The sequence below is a fragment of the Ahaetulla prasina genome, chromosome 1 (genome assembly GCF_028640845.1).
Source record: "Ahaetulla prasina isolate Xishuangbanna chromosome 1, ASM2864084v1, whole genome shotgun sequence".
NCBI lineage: Eukaryota > Metazoa > Chordata > Lepidosauria > Squamata > Colubridae > Ahaetulla > Ahaetulla prasina.
Genome location: NC_080539.1, coordinates 190,567,437 through 190,588,219, shown reverse-complemented (window position 1 = coordinate 190,588,219; position 20,783 = coordinate 190,567,437). Strand labels below are relative to the sequence as shown.

The 20,783-nt window shown below is 41.1% G+C and overlaps 1 protein-coding gene across 7 annotated transcripts in view; it reads left to right on the top strand.

Moving 5' to 3' along the window:
• The first annotated feature begins 8,776 nt into the window (after window positions 1-8,776).
• UBE2F (ubiquitin conjugating enzyme E2 F (putative)) overlaps window positions 8,777-20,783 on the top strand; it is a 195,252-nt gene continuing 183,245 nt past the window's right edge. Inside the window, exons 1-2 of one of the 7 annotated variants that reach the window (XM_058185880.1) lie at window positions 8,777-9,015; window positions 12,995-13,128. In XM_058185880.1, coding sequence (XP_058041863.1) covers window positions 13,011-13,128 — 118 coding nt within the window. In that variant the 5' untranslated portion in view covers window positions 8,777-9,015; window positions 12,995-13,010. The other 6 variants (XM_058185862.1, XM_058185899.1, XM_058185909.1 and 3 more) reach the window with 6 other exon arrangements.

Sequence of the window (20,783 nt, the reverse complement as noted above, 5' to 3'; positions counted from 1 at the left end):
TCAGCGTTTTTAAAAGACAATACGCAGGAAAGATATTTAATTGAATGGAAAAAATGGATTGATTATCTACAAAACAGATATCAGATTAAGAAATATCAGATCGCCTTTGAATAATTAGAAAGTTATTTTATCTAATGGGGAGGGGGTTGGGAGATGAAAAGCTTTGGATGAGGTTAATTGGATTGGAAGGGAAAATTTTATTCTATGTTTGGTTTATGTATAACAATACCTTGTGATTGACCCGGGAAGCCGGGGAAGGGAGGGGAAGGGGTTTTCTGGGAGGGAGGGGGGGAAAAAGGGGGGAAAATGTCTTTGTTTTTTTTTTAAACTTTTTCAATTAAAAAAAAAAAAGAAATATCCATCTGGGTTCAGTTCCAAGTGGGGACAAAGACACTGGAAACATGGAGACTGCTTGGAAAGATGGTTTAATGGTGGTCAGGATCACATGGCTTGAATTCCTGAACAGAAAAGTTGCTGAGATCCTGTGTGCTCCCTGGCTTTATGCTTTTTCTGAGCTTTGAACTTTCTGGGGCACAGGAAGAGTATCCAGATTGGTTGTCAAACTCCCAGGTGGTCTAGGGGTCTTAGTTAACATTGTAGGTTGTCCCTCAAGCTTGCCTGAGCCTTGCCATGTGGTGAGTTTCTGTTGCTAGATGGGTTCTATTATGTTGCAGATGATGGCCCATTGACAAAGGTGGGGAGAATGAGTTTCTACCCTCTGACCCATTGACAAAGGTGGGGGGAAATGAGTGAGCTTGGTTGAGGCTTTAATGGCCCATTGACAAAGGTGGGGGGTGGCAGGCAGTTGCAGGGAGCTGCTTTGTCTTTAAAACATGTTTCTCCATTTCTCATCCAGGGAAATATATTCTGCCTTTTTAAATATTTTCTAAAATATTTCATTCTTCTAGGAGGGGTGTGTGTGCTAAATTCCTACATATCAAAATTAAAATATCTAAAAGCCTAAGAAGATACCACAATCAGCAGTTATTAGCACAGCCAAAAGAGGGGACCTTTTACACTTAAAATCTTTAAAATGTTCGAAAACATTTATCCAATGGCAAATGAATTCACACAGGATGGTTCTGCAAACTTTTATAAATCTTTTATTAATAATTCAGTTTCCTGAATATCTTGCAGATATATCATGTCAAATGCATTCTAAAATAATACTATATTGCCCACAAGCATTATCTTAAAACAAAATATTAGGAAAAACCCCACTTCTACAGTTTAGCATCTTAAACTGTTCTTGGGCTGTCTCAGGTGTGGGAGGCCACTGAGGTATGGCATGTAGATTTGTGCTTTGAAATGGTTAGTAGACTGTCTCTACACCAGGATAAAGAAGATATATGGAATTGCTGTGTAGTAAATTTTAGGGAGATATAACCCCAAAATTGACAATATCAGAACATTAGAAGAAGTAAAACAAGATTCTTTTAAAAAGGACAAACCTCATAGAATCTAAAACAGTTTTCATTCAATAGATAAAGAGGCAAAGCCATAATCTTTGGAAGACTGGACTTAATCACAAAAGAAAACATAGTAAAAGATTAAGAATAACAAAGGAAAACTGCCCTGGAAAACTGCCAGAGGCTATGACTAGAAATAACAAAAACGTAGATTCCAGACAATACAAAAAGCAAACATTTACTCACAATAACCTACACAAACTTCCTTTCCTCCTTTTGACAAGATTAACCCCAAGACAGGAAAAAAACAGAATACCAAGCAAGATTAGACCAAAAGACAGGAAAACCAAAGTCAGATAAATCACTGTAAGTAAAGAAACAGATATAAACCTTAAACTACACAAAGACTTCAAAGGAATAACATGTATAAAAATAAGAACCAGTACCTGTACAATTGGTCTGCAACCCAGGAACACTTGAGCTGTGTCTCCACGTTTGCCTACCTGAATTAAAGATCCCTGCTTTCAGGCAGCTCGCTTCTACATAATTCTTTCTCCAAACATCTGTGACAGCTCCCAGCCTGGAAACGAACCAGGGCATAAGTCCCCATATAAATTCAATAAACATTCAATAAACAATTCTTTGCTCAGCATACACAATTCAACACAATTTTTCTTACTAGGATTTCCTTGTCAGTTTTTGCAGTAAATCTGCCAGTGCAGCAGCTGCATTGGGTTGTAATTTTAAAAGATCAACTAACTCACACGATGTAAAATTATAAGATTTATATAAACAGGACGAGAGAAGAAAAGATACTTGTGGGCAATAAATTATTTATTATGGATTTCAAGTCCTAGCCTTCTTCACTGCATTGGGTTTTTTCTTCCCCACTTGTAACAGCCTGTTGATTTCAGTTACCAACTTTTGGAGATAAACATCTTATATTTCACCTATTTTTCTATATTTTCTGATTACCATGTGAATGTGATGCAGTCATAAACTTTCCAGCAGTTACAAATGCGGAAAAATTCAGTCCTTTCATCTCCACAACTAGTGCATTTAGTACATGGGAGTAAAACTCGCCGCATTCACATCAAACTTGCTATCACATGATGTTTCGTGATGTTTTTCCCCTTCACTGAGCAGGGGTGGCCGTGGCCGTGGTCTGAGCATGATGCATCCAGCCCGTGGGCCATCAATTTGAAAACCCAGTTCTGGTAGATTCAAAACCTATGGGTCTGCAGATTTTTTAATATATAATTTTTCTTTTTATTAATATAAATAAAAAAGAGCAATGTATTCAAAATCCATATAGACAGCATGTTGTCTGGTTACAGTTCTTTTGAGTAATAAGCATCACAGTAATGATAATAGTGAAGGGATATACTGAAATACTAGAATTAGGAATGTAAGGGAAGAGATATACTTGCATGCTGTAAATATGTTTCCTGTGGCACTGACATAAGACAAACATGCCACACTGTCATATATTATGCCTTTGAAGCTATAAGACAGACATGCTGGCATCCTGGACTGTTATTGGGGTATCCTGTGAAAGTATCTGTCAAACTATCCCATCATTTGATCAGAGCCCATCATTTGATCTCTCCATCTCTCCCCACCCCATTCTGGCTGAGAAAGTGTATGTCATCCTCCAGGGGGCCAAATAGCCAAATGTGGAAATGCCCATTAAGAGGCACTATCCTATTTCAGGAGATACACAAACCAGATTCCAGGATATGCAGATGCCAGAGTTGAGGATTTATGACCTTTTTGGTATAAGAGGACATTGCTTTCTCTCATGAGTTTGGAGTTCTTCCTTGCATGTATGTATGTATCATCTTATCTGTTTGAACAACTCACCATTTGAACCTGATCAGGATTAAATGCTATTTTACTCAAGCCTCTGTTTAAATCTCTTGTTTGGCATTTATGAGCTTAAACAATAAGTGAACTTTTCAATAGTATTCTTGAATAGTAATCTCATAATAACAGCGCTTTTTCCTCATAACATCAATACATATTATTAAAATTAATCAAAATTAATAAGTTACAGTAAAAAATCCTAATGATAAGATTAATTATCTGCAGATGAATCATGGGAAAATCCATGCTTCCTCTTTTGCAAAAGAAGGCACCCAAAACTGCAGGATTTTTTAGTACAGTAGTTGGATGCATGATGACAAAAAGGATCTGTGGTTTAATTGTGCCTTCTTTTTTGTAAAGAAAAACTTTGAATTATTTTGCAGTCAGTTTCTGAAGGACATGCGTCAGAACTAGTAACAGAAGAAATTTATTAATATAAAGTTGATGTCTCTCTTGTGAGCTCATGAGTTATACAGTGTAATGTATTTGAACTTTAGGAGGGAAATTTGGGCGGGAACATGCACGTTGCTGATTGGCTGATGCCTCAGCCAAAATACTATTGGGTTTTGCTGGGATCACAATAAACCAAAGAGCTGTTGTCACTTGTATCGTCTCCTGTCTCTTCATTGCCCGAACTTAACATTGGCGACGAAGGTGGGATGTTGAGGCAGCGAGACCAGGAAAAGAGCTGAAGGAGTAACGGACCTTCAAACCCAGCCAGTATTAAGGGCGGAAACATAGCGATGTCAAGCTATACGCCGCCAGCGCCATTTGACCCAGCCAAGGAGAAATGGGGGTCGTACATGGCTCGTTTCGAGTGCTTTCTTGAAGCGAATGAACTGCAAGGAGTCTCGGATAATCGGAAACACGCTTACTTCCTGAGCCACTGTGGACCAGAAGTCTTCGATACCGCCGAATCACTGTCGGAACCAACGCCGGTACAGTCGGTGCCATGGCAAACACTACAGACGACACTACGAGCAAACTACGCGCCGGTGCCATCAAAGTTTGTACAACGGTTCGAGTTGAGGTAAAGGGTCCAGCGAGAGGGCGAATCGATAAGCGTGTACATGGCCGTGCTAAGGAAAGCCGCTAACCACTGTGAGTACAGAGATTTGGAGGACTCTTTATTAGAACAACTCATTTGTGGGGTCAGGGATATCCGACTACAGAGGCGGCTGCTGTCAAAAAACAACCTAACCCTGACAATAGCCCTGGATGAGGCCAGGGCACACGAGATGTCCACCAAAGTGGCGAAAACCTTACAAAAGCTGAACACACCAAATGTCGCGGCGAAAACAATGCCAGTCCACAGCGAAGAAATCCAGGCCAAATCGGAGGGTGAAGAAGAGGAAGAGGTTTTCCACACCGGGAGGCTGGAGAGAAGCGACCGGGACAAGTGCGTGAGCTGCGGAGGCCAACACCAACGACAGAATTGCAGGTTCAAAGACGCAATTTGTCAGCGGTGTGAAAAGAAAGGACACATAGCTCAGGCCTGCCGAGCCCCTCAACTTTCCCGCCAAAAATTCAAACCGGCCAATCAGCAGGGCGCCGGATCAGTGAGACGGCCAGGGATTGGTCCGTTCAAAAAAGGCGCGAAATTGAATCAGACCACTGTAAGAGTGGGCCACGCATCGACACGGCTGGAAAAGAAAATATTCACCAAGACATACATTGAAGGAGTGCCGTGTAAGATGGAGGTGGATACCGGCTCATCAATCACGATTATGTCTTGGGACACCATCGCGAGGGACCTGCCAAACGTCGCGAAACGCCAGCTGCAAACCCAAAAGCTGAGAGTGCAAGACTACCAGGGAAACCGAATCCTTGTTCGAGGAGTCACGTCCGTCAGAGTGAAATATGGACATTTCAAGAAAACCCTGCCGATCACCATCGTAGATGGAAGCCTACCCAGTTTGCTAGGTCTGGACTGGTTCAGAGCCTTGGGCATGGAAGTAACCGGGGTTTACAGAAACGGAGTCGACCTGAAGGATGAATTGCTGAACGAATTCAAGGACGTCTTCCAAGACTGCCTGGGCAAGTACGTGGGGACCCCCATCTCTTTCAATTTGGACCCCCAGGTGGCCCCTATTAGATTAAAAGCTAGGAGGGTCCCGTTTGCCCTAAAGCCAAAGATTGACAGGGAACTAGACAGACTAGTAAGCCAGGGAATACTAGTCCCCGTCGACCATGCAAAATGCGAGACACCAATAGTGACCCCAGTCAAACCGGACGGATCAGTCCGGATTTGCGCTGACTATAAGGCAACGCTTAACAAAGCATTGCAAAAGAGTGCATACCCCGTTCCCGTAGTGCAACATTTGTTGCACTCGTTAGGACAAGGACAGGTTTTCGCCAAACTCGATCTGGCTCAAGCCTACCAACAATTACCAGTATTCAACGACACAGCCGAAGCGCAGACGATTGTCACTCATCGAGGCGCTTTTAAATGCACTCGACTTCAGTTCAGAGTTAGCGTAGCCCCCAGGTTATTTCAAAACCTAATGGAACGACTCCTACAGGGTCTACCGGGAGTAGTTCCATATTTCGACGATGTATTGGTATCAGCCGAGACCTTAGAAGAGTTAGGGGTCAAACTATGGAAGGTCTTGAGCATTTTCAGGTCTGCGGGACTTAGGGTTAAACTCAACAAATGCCAGATAGGAGTTGAATCTATAGAATTCTTGGGTTACCGGATAGACAGAGAAGGCATCCATCCAACTGAGTGCAAAGTGCGAGCCATTAGAAAAGCTCCTGCTCCAAAAAACAAGACAGAATTACAAGCATTTTTGGGGCTTGTAAACTTCTATGCAGTATTTTTAAAAAATAAGGCAACAGTAGCCAAACCGCTACTTAAACTGCTAGCGAAAAAAGCTGTCTGGACTTGGGGCAGGGTTGAGGCTAGGGCATTTGAGGGCGTTAAGAATCTTTTGTCCAGCGATAGCCTCCTAATCCAGTACAATGGGATGCTGCCACCAGTGCTAGTTTGTGATGCATCACCCTACGGGGTAGGGGCTGTTCTCAGCCATAGGTTACCGAACGGCTCAGAAGCCCCTATAGCATATTTTTCCTGCACGATGTCCGCAGCGGAAAGGAACTACAGCCAACTAGACAGGGAGGCCCTGGCCATAGTTTCTGGGGTTAAAAAATTCCACGAGTACCTATTTGGGCGGCAATTCAAAATAGTCACAGACCACAGACCATTGTTGGGACTCTTGGTGGGAGACCGTCCGACACTGGTTGCACTATCACCCAGGCTGACCCGTTGGACTATTTTCCTGGCAGCATACTCGTACAAACTGTTTCACTGCCCGGGAAAGGAATTGGGGCATGCGGACGCTCTAAGTAGATGCCCCTTACAAGAGACTGTCAAAGACCCGCCTCCAGGGATGCCCATCTTATTAATTGACTCTTTGGACTCTGGCCCAGTCACATCTAAGGAAGTGACTAGGGCATCTTACAAAGACGTTGTCATAAGAACTGTGATCGGTTGGGTGCAGCGGGGATGGCCCACTGCACCGGGGGAGCGGTTCAAAGACTTTGCAAAAAAACGTTCGGAACTGTCGGTACAAGGGGGTTGTCTGTTATGGGGGGATAGAGTGGTTATTCCGGAAAAATTAAGAGGGTATGTGTTGGAACTGTTGCATGTGGGCCACCCGGGGATTGTAAGAATGAAAAGCCTACCGAGAAGTTATGTGTGGTGGCCACTAATGGATAAAGACATTAGCGACCAGGTGGGGAAATGCCAAGCATGCCAGGAGTCAAGGCCACTACCCCCAACAGCTCCCATAAGGGATTGGGAGAAACCCCAGGGTCCTTGGTCCAGGATCCATATAGATTTTGCCGGGCCGTTCCATGGGCAAACCTTTTTAATTGTGCCTACTCGAAGTGGTTAGAAATTTTGCTCATGAAAACCACAACAGCGGAAGCTGTAATCACAGTATTGAGGCATCTATTTGTAACACACGGGTTGCCCAACACTCTAGTGTCCGACAACGGCCCACAATTCACGGCCACCCAGTTTGAGGGGTACTTAGCTGAAGAGGGCATCCGACATGTCCTCTCAGCGCCTTTCCACCCGGCGACGAACGGACTTGCAGAACGTTTCGTTCGCAGTGCCAAGGAAGCGCTATCTAGGATAAGCCCAGGAGATTGGCAATCTAAAATTGATACCTTCTTGGCAGTACAACATAGAACGCCTTGTGTGACCAGCCGCAGCCCATCAGAGTTATTGATGGGTAGAAGACTCAGGAGCCCCCTAGATCGGTTAAACCCAAGGTACAAAGGAAAAAACCAGAGAAATGACAACAGGTGACCCAGTGTGGGCACATAACTATAGTGTAGGCCCAGCATGGCTAAAGGGAACAATTATAGGAGTAACAGGCCCAAAATCCTATGTAGTGGACATGGGGGATGGCCGAGTGTGGAGACGCCACATAGATCAGTTACGAAAGAGAGTACACAATAACCCAGAAACCAAACAGCCAGACCCTGACTACCAAACATTTGAACCAACAGCTAACTCAAACCTGAGGCGATCGGAAGACTTAGCTGAGTATGAAGAAGTCCAGCGACGCCAGCCGGCTCCTCCAGAAGACAGCAGGAACGACTCTGCCAATAATCCAGGGCCGGATGGCCCGGAGGAGGAGCTGGGAGGAACAAACAGTCCCTCCGACCAGCTCGACTCACTCCCAGAGAATGAATTGCGCAGGTCCGAAAGGATTAGGAGACACCCTGTCTACCTGCGTGACTACATGGAGAAATAACATGCAAATTCTATGTAAATAGTGGCTCAATGCGTTCTGGGAGGGGAAAAGTGTAATGTATTTGAACTTTAGGAGGGAAATTTGGGCGGGAACATGCACGTTGCTGATTGGCTGATGCCTCAGCCAAAATACTATTTAAAGAGGGGTTTTGCCTGTTGGGTTTTGCTGGGATCACAATAAACCAAAGAGCTGTTGTCACTTGTATCGTCTCCTGCCTCTTCATTGCCCGAACTTAACATACAGGTAGTCCTTGACTTACAATCATTTGTTTAGTGACCGTTTGAAGTTACAAAGGCACTGAGAAACGTGATTTATGACCATTTTTCACACTTATGACGATTTCAGCATTTCCATGGTCGCATGATCAAACTTTTTCCGCTTGGCAACATGACAGTTGCAGTGTCCTTACCATGTGATTACCTTTCGCAACTTCTGATAAGTCAATGGGAAGCCAGATTCACTTATTAAACGTGTTACTAATTTTACAACCGCTGTGATTCACTTCATAACTGTGGCAAGGCCGTAAGTGAGTTCTTCCGAAATGCCACTTTTCAGGCCCGAAATAACTCCATATACCAGCGAGCTATGCGGTGAGTCAACGCGAGCCGAGAACAAACTCTCGTTCCTTTTAAACATGGTCCCGGAGAGCAAGTGAGCGAAAATATAGGAAATAGATGATAAACTCGCTTTTCTCGCGGGATAGCTTACTCTCGCGGGATCCTTCCTAGCTCTTCTGTCAACAAGTCTCTCTGAGGGAACGCATGCGCAAGTCCGTTTTCCTCCTTGACCCTCTCCGGATCTCAATAAAGTTTGCGTTCTCGTGGTTTATTTTGTTTCTTCTCGTTTTTGTTTCCAAGAGCTCCGCCTGTTCCTTACACTTCCGGTTCAGTCGGTGTGTGGGGCCGTCTGGGATGGTCTTGGCGGCGGCAGCGGCTGTCCTTGGCGTGGGAGCGGCGACTTGATGGTCTTTCCAGGTGAGCGGTATTGGCAGTGGTCGGTCCCTCCCTGCGGTGCCCAAACGCCAGCTTATCCTTCTGCAGAACTGGTCGTCGTCCCCATCCCTGGCGCTCACCGGCCTTTGTCTAAAGGGCTCCGATTTTGACCGTCGGTGTCCGAGCTCCTACTGTGGGAGGCAGGTTGGTATTTATTAGGAGGCCCAATGGGAGGGATTGGGTGCTGAGCTAAGAGGGTTTGACCTTATCTGCAGGAATTCACTTGTCTAGCCTTTATTTTCTTCTTCCAAGAATCTTATTGGATCTGTTCAAGCAATTAGCTAACATGGTTTCAGTCTTTAAAACGCATAAGAATAACCCTGCTGGATCATGTCAACCCCATCTTAGAGTCCATTTTGTTTGTCACAGGCATCCAGATGCAGGGAGGAATAATAAAATACAAAAGTTAAGTTCGTTCATTTTGTTCATTTGGATTTCTGAGCAAAAGTTGATATTTTAAAATCACTGCAGCTTCTCTTCCCTTCCTATTCTTTTCATTTTGAACCAATTGTTTCCTTCAGTGGGATTTACTTCTAAATAGATTTACATAGGATTACACTTATATTCTGGTTTCTCCTCTCTCATTTTAAGTTATTAATTCCTCAGAAGCTAAACTACCTGTGAGGCTGTATGTCTAATATTCCATGTTAGATGGGGGGGGGGGGCTGACCCCAGAATGAGCTTATTGGTGGTATACAGGGATTATTTTGTGTGTTTATGAAGATTATTGAGTTCTGAAAACAGTTCTAAACGGCTTGCTATTTTGCACAATTCACCTTTTCAAAAACACAAAACAGCTATAGAATGCATGATTCTGGATGAAAAATGGAATGTTCTGAATTTGGATCTCACAGAGAAAAAAAATTATCCATCAGTAATATATATATATATATATATTTGTTTTCTGAGGTTTTCACGGGTGTTTGTATATAGGTCTTTGGTTGTTCGGGTTTTCTCCCGTGTAAAATTGGAAGTGTCTTGGCGACGTTTCGACGAAGTCTCATTCGTTATCTTCAGGCTTCAGCTTCGTGCTTCTGGGAGCAATGTGTGATCGCAGCTGTTTCTTCCTTTTAACTGCTAGTGGGGGTTTGAACTGATTGGGTGGGAGCTTGGCTGTGCTCTGATTGGATGGGTTTTTTTCTGTGCTCTGATTGGATGGGGGGGTGTCCTGTGTTGGTGGGGGCTTGGTTGTGCTCAGTCTAGTCTGTGCTGCAGGGGGATTTGAGCTGGCCTCCCCAAGATACACAAAGAAGGAACCCCACTCAGACCCATAGTCAGCTCCATAGGCTCACCTCTACAAAACCTAGCCAAATTTCTCGCCAAACAACTACAGCCCTATGCAGAATCCATCACCTCACACATAAAAAACTCATTCCAGTTCATAGAGATCATAAAGAAACAAAACTTACAGCCCAGCAAGCTACTCGTGAGCTTTGATGTCATATCCCTCTTCACCCAAGTGCCAATCAAAGAAGCCTTGACAGCTATCCAAAACAAATATAACCCCCCCAAGCACATCCTAGATCTGACCAACCACTGCCTATCCAACACATACTTCATCTATAATGGACAAAAATACAAACAAGTAGAAGGAGCACCCATGGGATCACCCCTCTCACCTGTCATTGCCAATCTCTACATGGAACACTTTGAAACCCAAGCTCTAGAAAAATCTGATCACAAACCCAAACTCTGGCTCAGACATGTAGATGACACCTTCATAATCTGGCCACACGGGAAAGAAAAACTTGACAACTTCCTCACACACCTCAATAGCCTACACCCCAAAATACAGTTCACCATGGAAACAGAAGTTAATAACCAACTTCCCTTCCTGGATGTCTTAGTCTACAGAAAACCCAATGGCTCGCTAGGACACACCATCTACCAGAAGAAAACACACACAAACCGCTATCTGCACGCACTCTCACACCACCACCCAGCACATCAACTCCGTAGCCAAGACACTCATCTCCAGAACAAAATGCTTAGCTGATGAACAACACCTAAAATGCTTAGCTGATGAACAACACCTAAAACCCGAACTAGACACTCTCACTAACGTACTAACATCCAATGGATTCCAAACAAATAAGATTACCAAGCTAATCCAAAAAGAACCCCCCACTAAAATCCAAGACAGAGAACAAGAAAACGGCACAGCCCTCCTCCCATATATAAAAGGCACCACAGACAGAATCAGCAAGATCCTCCACAAACACAACATCAAGACAGCATTCTGCACAAACAGAAAAATATCCACCATCCTAAGAAACCCCAAAGACAAAATTGAGTTAGAAAATCAAGGAGTATATGAAATCCCATGCACCGCCTGCCCCACCACATACATTGGACAAACCAACAGAAGAATAAGTGCACGCATTGAAGAACACAAGAACTCATTCAAAAAAGAGGAACCAACTTATTCCCTGGTCCAACACCTTAAAGTCACAGGACATGATATTGACTTTAAAAAGACCAGAACTATCGCCAAAACTGAACACTTTAACAACAGAATAATCAGAGAAGCCATTGAGATAGAAAAACGCCCACACAGCATGAACAAACGAGATGACACCTCCCGCCTACCAGCCATTTGGAAACTCGCCCTTATTGACAAACGAGTCCCTAACACAAGGAATGACACCAGACCCACACTCACAAGGTCCACACAGGATGTCACCACTGCACATCCACCCAGAAAGCAGACCCAAACCCACACTGATCATGAAGCACGACCAAGGACCAGAAGCCAGACCGCAGCTGCAACATTAGCCATTTCAAACCCCTCCAATCCATTCATGCAGCAGACTGACACCCACTATGAAGATGTAGCAAGACCACAAAGCCAAACAACAACTAAGCAGCTCACCAGCTCAAATCCCCCTGCAGCACAGACTAGACTGAGCACAACCAAGCCCCCACCAACACAGGACACACCCCCATCCAATCAGAGCACAGAAAAACCCCCATCCAATCAGAGCACAGCCAAGCTCCCACCCAATCAGTTCAAACCCCCACTAGCAGTTAAAAGGAAGAAACAGCTGCGATCACACATTGCTCCCAGAAGCACGAAGCTGAAGCCTGAAGATAATGAATGAGACTTCGTCGAAACATCATCGAAACACCGCCAAGACACTTCCAATTTTACACGGGAGAAAACCCGAATAACCAAAGACCTACATATATACATATATATATATATATATTTTTATATATATATATATATTTTTATTTATATATATATATATATATATATATTTATATTTATATTTATATTTATATTTATATTTATATTTATATTTATATTTATATTTATATTTATATTTATATATTTATTTATATTCTGATACTTAAATAAGATAAGATAATTAAATCTTGACCAATTCTTCTGTAAATTGCCCATGTAAATGTTGAAATACAGGACAGTGGTGAACTGGAAAATCTTACTTTTAATTTCAAAAGCTGTATTTTATACTTCTCGTTAAAATTAAGATTACTTTGCTTGCAGTGGTCATAGATTAATGCTGATTGTAGAAATTATGGAGCCTCGTTGGTAAGTAAAGCATTACTGGACTGAAAAAAACCTCAGGACTATAAATCCCTTCCATCTGATAATTCTAGCTTAATTATATATTGTTGGTCTAAATTATTGGTGTGCAAACTTTTGGTTTGCCTGGGCCGCATTATATATATAGTTAATGTATGTTAATCACATAATGTTAAAGGTTTGCAGTCTTGTGGGGCCACATGCAGTCCATGGGCCATGGGTTGGAGAAGCCTGGTCTAAATAGACCATTGGTTTGCCTTAATATAAAAGTGTGTATGTTTTAAAACATGAAAAAAATAATTCCCATGGACTGACCTGTTTCTGAATATGTTTATATAATAGAATATTGCCTTTGAAAAAAAAGTAAAATCTTTTAAAATAACTATTTTTATTTTAGTATTTGTATTTTAGATTGAAGCTAGCACTAATGCTAACATTGGCAAGCAAACTGAAACGGGATGATGGTGTCAAGGGCTCCCGTACTTCCAACTCCACTTCTGATTCTACTCGAAGAGTGTCAATTAGAGATAAATTGCTTGTTAAAGGTAATGCACTTTCCTATTTATGTTTTGTTCATTTTTTTTTGTTAATTCAACTTAATGTCACACAATTATCTAAGGGGTCCTTGATGCTCTCTGAGCTTGCTTGTTTTCTTGCAGATATTTTTTTATCCAAACTAGGTATCATCATCAGTAACGAGTGCAGTGTGCTGTCAATTGATATTCTAGCGAACTTATGGCATGCATTACCCTCTCTGATGGCACGTGAGCCATCACCCCAGTTTAGCTGCACATGCACGCGCGGCTCCTGCCATCCAGCTGGTCTTCGGGTCTGTTTTGTTATGATGTTTTTGATATTAGGTGTCTATTTTAAGTCTTGAGATATTATAGAACCTAGAAACTTGAAGGTCTCTACTGTTGATACTGTGTTGTCTAGTATTGTAAGAGATGGTAATATAGGAGGGTTTCTCCTAAAAATTACCATCATTTCTACAGTTCAGAGAGTGTTCAGTTCAAGATCGTTCCAGTCGCACCACAAGGCTAGTTCAACTTCCCATCTGTATGTAGATTCATCGTCATCTCGAATGACACCAAATCACTATTGTATCATCTGCAAACTTCAGTACTTTAACAGAGGGATCTTTTGAGATGCACTCATTAATTTGTAGAGAGAAGTGGAGACAGCATACAGCCCTTGCGGGCCACTGTGCTAATTGTACAGGTATCTGGTGTGATTTTGCCTAGCTTCTCCTGCTGCTTCCTGTCTGTTAGAAAGCTTATGATCCACATACAGTTGTGGTCAGGCACAGCTAACTGATTTAGTTTAGTAAGAAGAATATCTGGAATGATGGTATTGAAAGCTGAACTGAAGTCTACAAATAAAACCCTTGCATAAGTCTTTGAAGATTCAAGATGTTGTAGGATGTAGTGCAGAGCCATATTAACAGCATCATCTGCCAGTCTATTTGCTTGGTAGGCAAATTGCAAGGGGTCTAACAGCAGATCCATGATGGTTTTCAGGTAGGCTAGCATGATCCTTTCAAGGTTTTCATAACTATAGAGGTCAGAGCAACCAGTCTGAAGTCATTCAGTTGCTTGATGGAGGGTTTCTTAAACACTGGGATGATAGTAAAGCATTTGAAGCAAGAAGGAACATAGCACATCTCTAGTGATTTATTAAAGATGCGGGTGAAAATGGCCTCGCCCACCCGCCAGCCCCCATCCACCGGTTGATCCTGCAACCCCAAGCTGCAATCCCTCAACAGGTGCCAGTGAAATTAACCAGACTATTGGTCAATTTTGTTTACAAAAGTTAGATGAATGGTTGGAGGAAAAAGTATATGAGTGAAAACAAGATTCAAAGCCCTACACTCCTTCACAGAAAGTCCACCAACTCCCCAGTATAGGTATGTGGACGGTACTTGGGTCAAGATTAAAACACAGGAATTGGAAGCCTTCACCAAACACATCAACTCTTTGGACAGATATATTAAATACACTTAGGAAGACGTTAAGAAAAATAGTCTGGCCTTCCTGGACTGTGCAGTACATATTAAGGAAGATGGAAGTCTTAACACTGAAGTTTACAGAAATTCCACCCCCCCACACACACACATACAGATCAATATCTACATTTTGATTCTCATCACCACTGAAGCACAAAATGGGAGTGATCACGATCCTACACCACCTGACTGAAAGTTTGCCTAGCAACAAAGCTAGAAAAAAAAAAGAACTAAAACACATCAAGGAACTTGTGGCTATCCCAACTGGGCCTTCATCAAATCCCCCCAAAAAGACCCAGCAGGAGCTTTTCAGTAACAAAGAAGAGAACAATAAGCGAAGCAACATTCTGGACAAAGAGGACTGCTGGTTTGAAACAGGGGTCAAAGAGGCTATCTACATTAAGATTGAACAGCCTTTTCTTCACCCAGGGGGAGGGATACTACACTACATATCTCCTGTTTACAACAGTCCTTTCAGTCTCTCAGAAATGACCAGATAACTTGAAGAAATATAAATTCTTCCATCCTCCACAATTCAGTCAGAACTGAAGAGGCTTCTTAGATGAGAAGTGAAATATCTTCAAAGAAAAATAAAGTCCAGTTGTCTTTTGAAAAAAATGACTGAGAATCTCCATAGATTCTTAGCGAAACAGTTTATACTCCTCAGCTTCCTACTGTGACTAGTGTTAAAAATCAAACGATTGGTATTCTTTGGAAGAGAAAAAAGAAAAAATGCATAGACAGAAATGGAGATAATATGTATTATATATCTGATGTGAACATATAAACAAGTAATAAAAGTATCTTTCTATTCCTTATTCCTTTACTTCTTCCATTTTGCCTGCCTCATTGAATTCTCCTACCAATCTCAGCTTTAGGCTGCATCTCCCACTGTCCTTTGCCATTCCTTTTCTGTCTTCACATCATTTGTTTCCCCTTTCAATTTTTATTTCTTTCCTGAGCTTTTAAATTTTATTTTTTCTGTATTCTTCCTCATTCTCCATTCTGAACATATCCTGCTCACCAGTTTGCAGCCAGTTACTCTCTTGCCAGTTGCTCAGGTGGCCTCTTGCTCTCTCATATATATCTGCACATATAAACCATGGCTTAGATTTTGAACTAGTGATGGCACCTTAGTTTGGGATATTCAGGCACATTAGCAGAGATTGGAAGTGACTGGGACAACATCTTTCAAGTCATCTAGGGATAAGCTTGATCCTGTGGACTCTGAGAAAGTTATAAGAATCCCAGCAATGTGAACTTGGCCATCAGCAGATTGATCATGCCCGATTTAGTTCCTCCAAGTTCCAGGAATGGTTGGATTCAAGATGTGTTTGTTCTCCTAAATAACTTCTTTCTGGTCTCTAGTTTCCCTCTTAGGGAAAATTGTAATTAAGGTGATTAGATTTTAGTTTCATAGAACTTAGAATCATAAAGCTGGAAGGGAATTTGGAAATTTTCTAGTCTAGCTCCTTGCTCAAGGCGGGAATCCTTATACCATCCCAATCAAAGCTGTAGTGATGGACCACCCACAGCTCTGGGAAGCAAGCTGTTCCATTGATTAATTGCTCTCAGAAATTGTCTCCTTATTTCTAGGTTGTATCTCTAACAAACTTCCAACCGTTATTTCTTGCCCTCTCAGGTGCTTTGGAGAGTAAGTCAACCTCCTCTTTTCTGTGACAGTCCCTCAAGTATTGGAAGACAGTTAACATATCCCCCATTCTTTCTCTTCGATAGCCTAGACATACCTAGCTCTCTCAACCATTCATTATATGGTTTAGCCTCCAGACCCTTTATTATTTTTGTACATTTTCTAGGGTCTTAGAATATTTTTTGTATCATGGTGACCAGAAACTGGACATAATATTTCAGTACAGTCTTACCAGTTTGATATAAAGTAATATCATACTTTCTTGTAATCTTGATAGTATCCCTCCCTCTTTTTTTGTTGTTTTATTTACTTTATTTGAATAACATGTAAAAATTCCATTTCAATCAAACTGTCTTGTCTGGGTACAGTTGTTTTTAGGCCATTGTAATCAAAATATTTACAATAACATTCATCACAATAACATTGATACCAAAATAATATTTAGCTTGTCTATTTTATCAAATTTTCATTTTAACATTTATCCTTTTTACATCCCTGCATTTCTAACTTCTATTTTTATTGTCTAACCATTGGTAAAATAAGTCCCATGTCAAAAAGTATTCAGTTTCTTCTTTGCCCTTAATTAGTCTATTCATTTCTGCACATTCTAATATTTTCTTAATTACACTCTCATCTGTCGGGATCTCGTCACACTTACATTGTTGAGCATAAAAAATTCTAGCTGCAGTTAATACATGTAAAATCAAGTAGAATAGAATAGAATTTTTTATTGGCCAAGTGTGATTGGACACACAAGGAATATGCTCTCAGTGTAAATAAAAGAAATGTTCATCAAGAATCATAAGGTAGAACACTTAATGATTGTCATATATCATACAAATAAGCAATCGGGAAACAATATCAATATAAATCGTAAGGATAGAAGCAACAAAGCTACAGTCATAAGTGGAAGGAGATGGGTGATGGGAACGATGAGAGGATGAGAAGATTAATAGTAGTGCAGACTTAGTAAATAGTTTGACAGTGTTGAAGGAATTATTTGTTTAGCAGAGTGATGGCGTTCAGGAAAAAACTGTTCTTGTGTCTAGTTGTTCTGATGTGCAGTGCTCTATAGAGTCATTTTGAGAGTAGGAGTTGAAACAGTTTATGTCCAAGATGTGAGGGGTCTGTAAATATTTTCACGGCTCTCTTCCTGATTCATGCAGTATACAGGTCCTCAATGGAAGGCAGGTTGGTAGCAATTGTTTTTTCTGCAGTTCTAATTATCCTCTGAAGTCTGTGTCTGTCTGGTTGGGTTGCAAAACCAAACCAAACAGTTATAGAGGTGCAGATGACAGACTCAATAATTCCTCTGTAGAACTGGATCAGTAGCTCCTTGGGCAGTTTGAGCTTTCTGAGTTGGCGCAGAAAGAACATTCTTTGTTGTGCTTTTTTGATGACGTTTTTGATGTTAGCTGTCCATTTTAGATCTTGCGATATGGTAGAACCTAGAAATTTGAAGGTTTCTACTGTTGATACTGTGTTGCTAGTATTGTGAGAGGTGGAAGTATGGAAGGGTTTCTCCTAAAGTCTACCACCATTTCTACGGTTTTGAGTGGGTTCAGTTCCAGATTGTTCTCGTCGCACCGCAAGGCTTAGTTGTTCAACCTCCCGTCTGTATATATACGGGAGTATATAGTCCCTTTGTCATATTTTTCCGGCAGAATGCCCAATAAAAATATTTCTGGTTTCATGACTATATGCTGTTTTACTATTTTTTCCAACGAAGTATGCATTTCCGTCCAGTATTTTTTGGCTTTTGGATATGTCCACCACATATGAAACAGGTATTTGATTGCATTTCTAACATTTAGCAGATCTATCCTTATACATTTTTTGCCAGTCTTGTTGGTGCAAAATGCCAGTTGTGGAACATAGTATACAAATTTTCTTTATATGCAGTTGACATAGTCAATTTAACATTTCTATCCCACAATTTCTGCCATTTGTCTAGTTCTATTGCTTATCCAATTTTTTTAGCCCAAACAATCATTGTCTCCTTTACCTACTCACTTTCAAGTTTAATACCTAATAAGTAACAATATATTTTCTTTATCAGTTTTTCATCCATTCCAGTTAATATCTGGTCCAATTCTGTTAACTCTTTATTGGAACCATACATTTTAGCATCTTTCTCATATCGAAATAATATCTGCATTTATGGCCACCATGCAGTGTCCATCCCTTGACTGTTAAGTTCCTGCTTGGTTTTTAATTCCCCTTTTTCATTCAAAATATCTTTATATCTTACAATTTTTTCCATATTAATAACATTAGGAAGTATCAATGCTTCCATTGTGGAAAGCCAGACTGGTATTTTCAAGTAGTGTTGTTCTTTAATTTTAAGCCATACTGATAACAGTGCATTTCTAACATAATGTCTTTGAAAGTAACTATGTATCTTATTCTTCCCATACCATAAAAAAGCATGCCAACCTAGTTGAAAGTTGTGTCCTTCTAAAGTTAATAGACTTTTATGCCTCAAATTGATCCATTCTTTCACCCATGTAAGTATTTTTTTTTTGTTTACATTTATATCCCGCCCTTCTCCGAAGACTCAGGGCGGCTTACAGTGTATAAGGCAATAGTCTCATTCTATTTGTATATTTTTTTACAAAGTCAACTTATTGCCCCCCCAACAATCTGGGTCCTCATTTTACCTACCTTATAAAGGATGGAAGGCTGAGTCAACCTTGGGCCGGGCTTGAACCTGCAGTAATTGCAGGCTACTGTGTTCTAATAACAGGCTTCTTAACAGCCTGAGCTATTCCGGCCCAAGCCTATTGAGGCTTGGTAGTACAATTCCCAATCTGATGACGCAAAAACCCCTCTTTTTTTGGAGTCTTGCAACATTTTCAAACCTATTCTTGCTTTTTTCCCTAGCCAAATGTATCTTGTTAGTATTTTATTTAGTTCTTCAAAATATTTTCCCCCAATTTTATTGGAATTGTTTAGAATAAATATAATAGTCTTGGTAAAATATTCATTTTTATAGTAACTATTCTTCCCGTTAATGACAATTGCAGATTTTTCCATTTCTACAAATCTAGTTTAATTTGTTGCATCAGTTTCATATAATTGTCCTCTTTAATTGTTGCACATTTTGCTGTTAATTGTATTCCTAGGTACTTCACAACTAGACACAAGGACAGTTTTTTCCCAAATGCCATTACTCTGCTTAACAACTAATTCCCACAACACTGTCAAATAATTTACTAAGACTGTATTACTATTTTTTTCTCTTCCTTACTAGTATCTATCTCTTCCCACTTATTACTACAACCATGTTGCTTGTATCTTTCAATTATATTGTTTTTATTTGTTTCTTAGTACGATTTGATAGCTTATCTTGACTATCATTAAGTGTTATATACACCTAAGACAAATTCCTTGTGTATCCAATCACACTTGGCCAATAAAGAATTCTATTCTATTTACTTTTTTAACTATCTGTATATCAGTTCTTTCCATCAATATTCTTTTTTGTGTATCTGAAATTTTTAACTAAAATCTTTGTCTTGTCTTTATTTTCAGCCCTGCAACGTTCCCATATTCTTCTATCTTTCTGATTAACTTCAGTACTGTTTCTAATGGGTCTTCTAATATAAAAACCAAGTCATCTGCAAACGCCTGTAGCTTATATTTTTCTTTTTTTATTTCCATACTTTTTATTTCTTCATCTTGTTGAATATTTTTGGCTAAGACTACCAGAGTCAGTATCAGTAGTGAGTTCCACTTACCTTTGCTACTGGTTCAGAACCGGGAGCACACACGGGGTGCTTCTGTGCATGAGCAGAGCGTCCGTGATGATGTCTGAGTGGGTGAGCGGAGCCTCCCGCTGCCGCCACTACCGGTTCACCTGAACCAGAGCAAACCAGTGGAAACCCACAACTGGTCAGTATAAATAGCAAAGGGGAAAGTGGACATCTCTGTCTGGTGCCTTTTTTAATATCAAAGTTCTCCGTCATGTCCTCATTTACCATCAGATTGTTTGTAGTATATTGCTTTAATCATATTAATAAATCCCTCCCCAAAGTCCATATATTTTAATTGCAATAGCATAAATTGCCAATTAATGTTGTCAAATGCTTTCTGTGCATCTAGAAAAATCAAAACCATTTGTTTTCCAGGGTGTGTTTCATAGTACTCCAATGTATTTAAAATCATTCTCATGTTATTTTTAATCTATCTCTTTGGCAAGAATCCATTTTGATCTAAATGTATAATGTAGGCCTCCGGCTGATGTTGTGCAACGCACGGTCCGTGGTGAACAAGGCCCCACTAGTTCGTGATCTTATTCAGGGGGGTTCTGCGGACCTTATGGGCGTTACGGAAACCTGGTTGGGCACAGAAGGGGGCATGCCCCTTGTTGAAATGTGCCCACCGGGTTTCCGAGCATTCCATCAATCAAGGGCCCAAGGTAGGGGTGGGGGGGTGGCGGTTGTTATTAAGGAGAGTCTAGAGCCGAGGGAGACCACTGTACCTCAGATTGCCGGCTGTGAATCCCTCTTTGTGAGGTGGGGTCATAGGTGTCAGATGGGCTT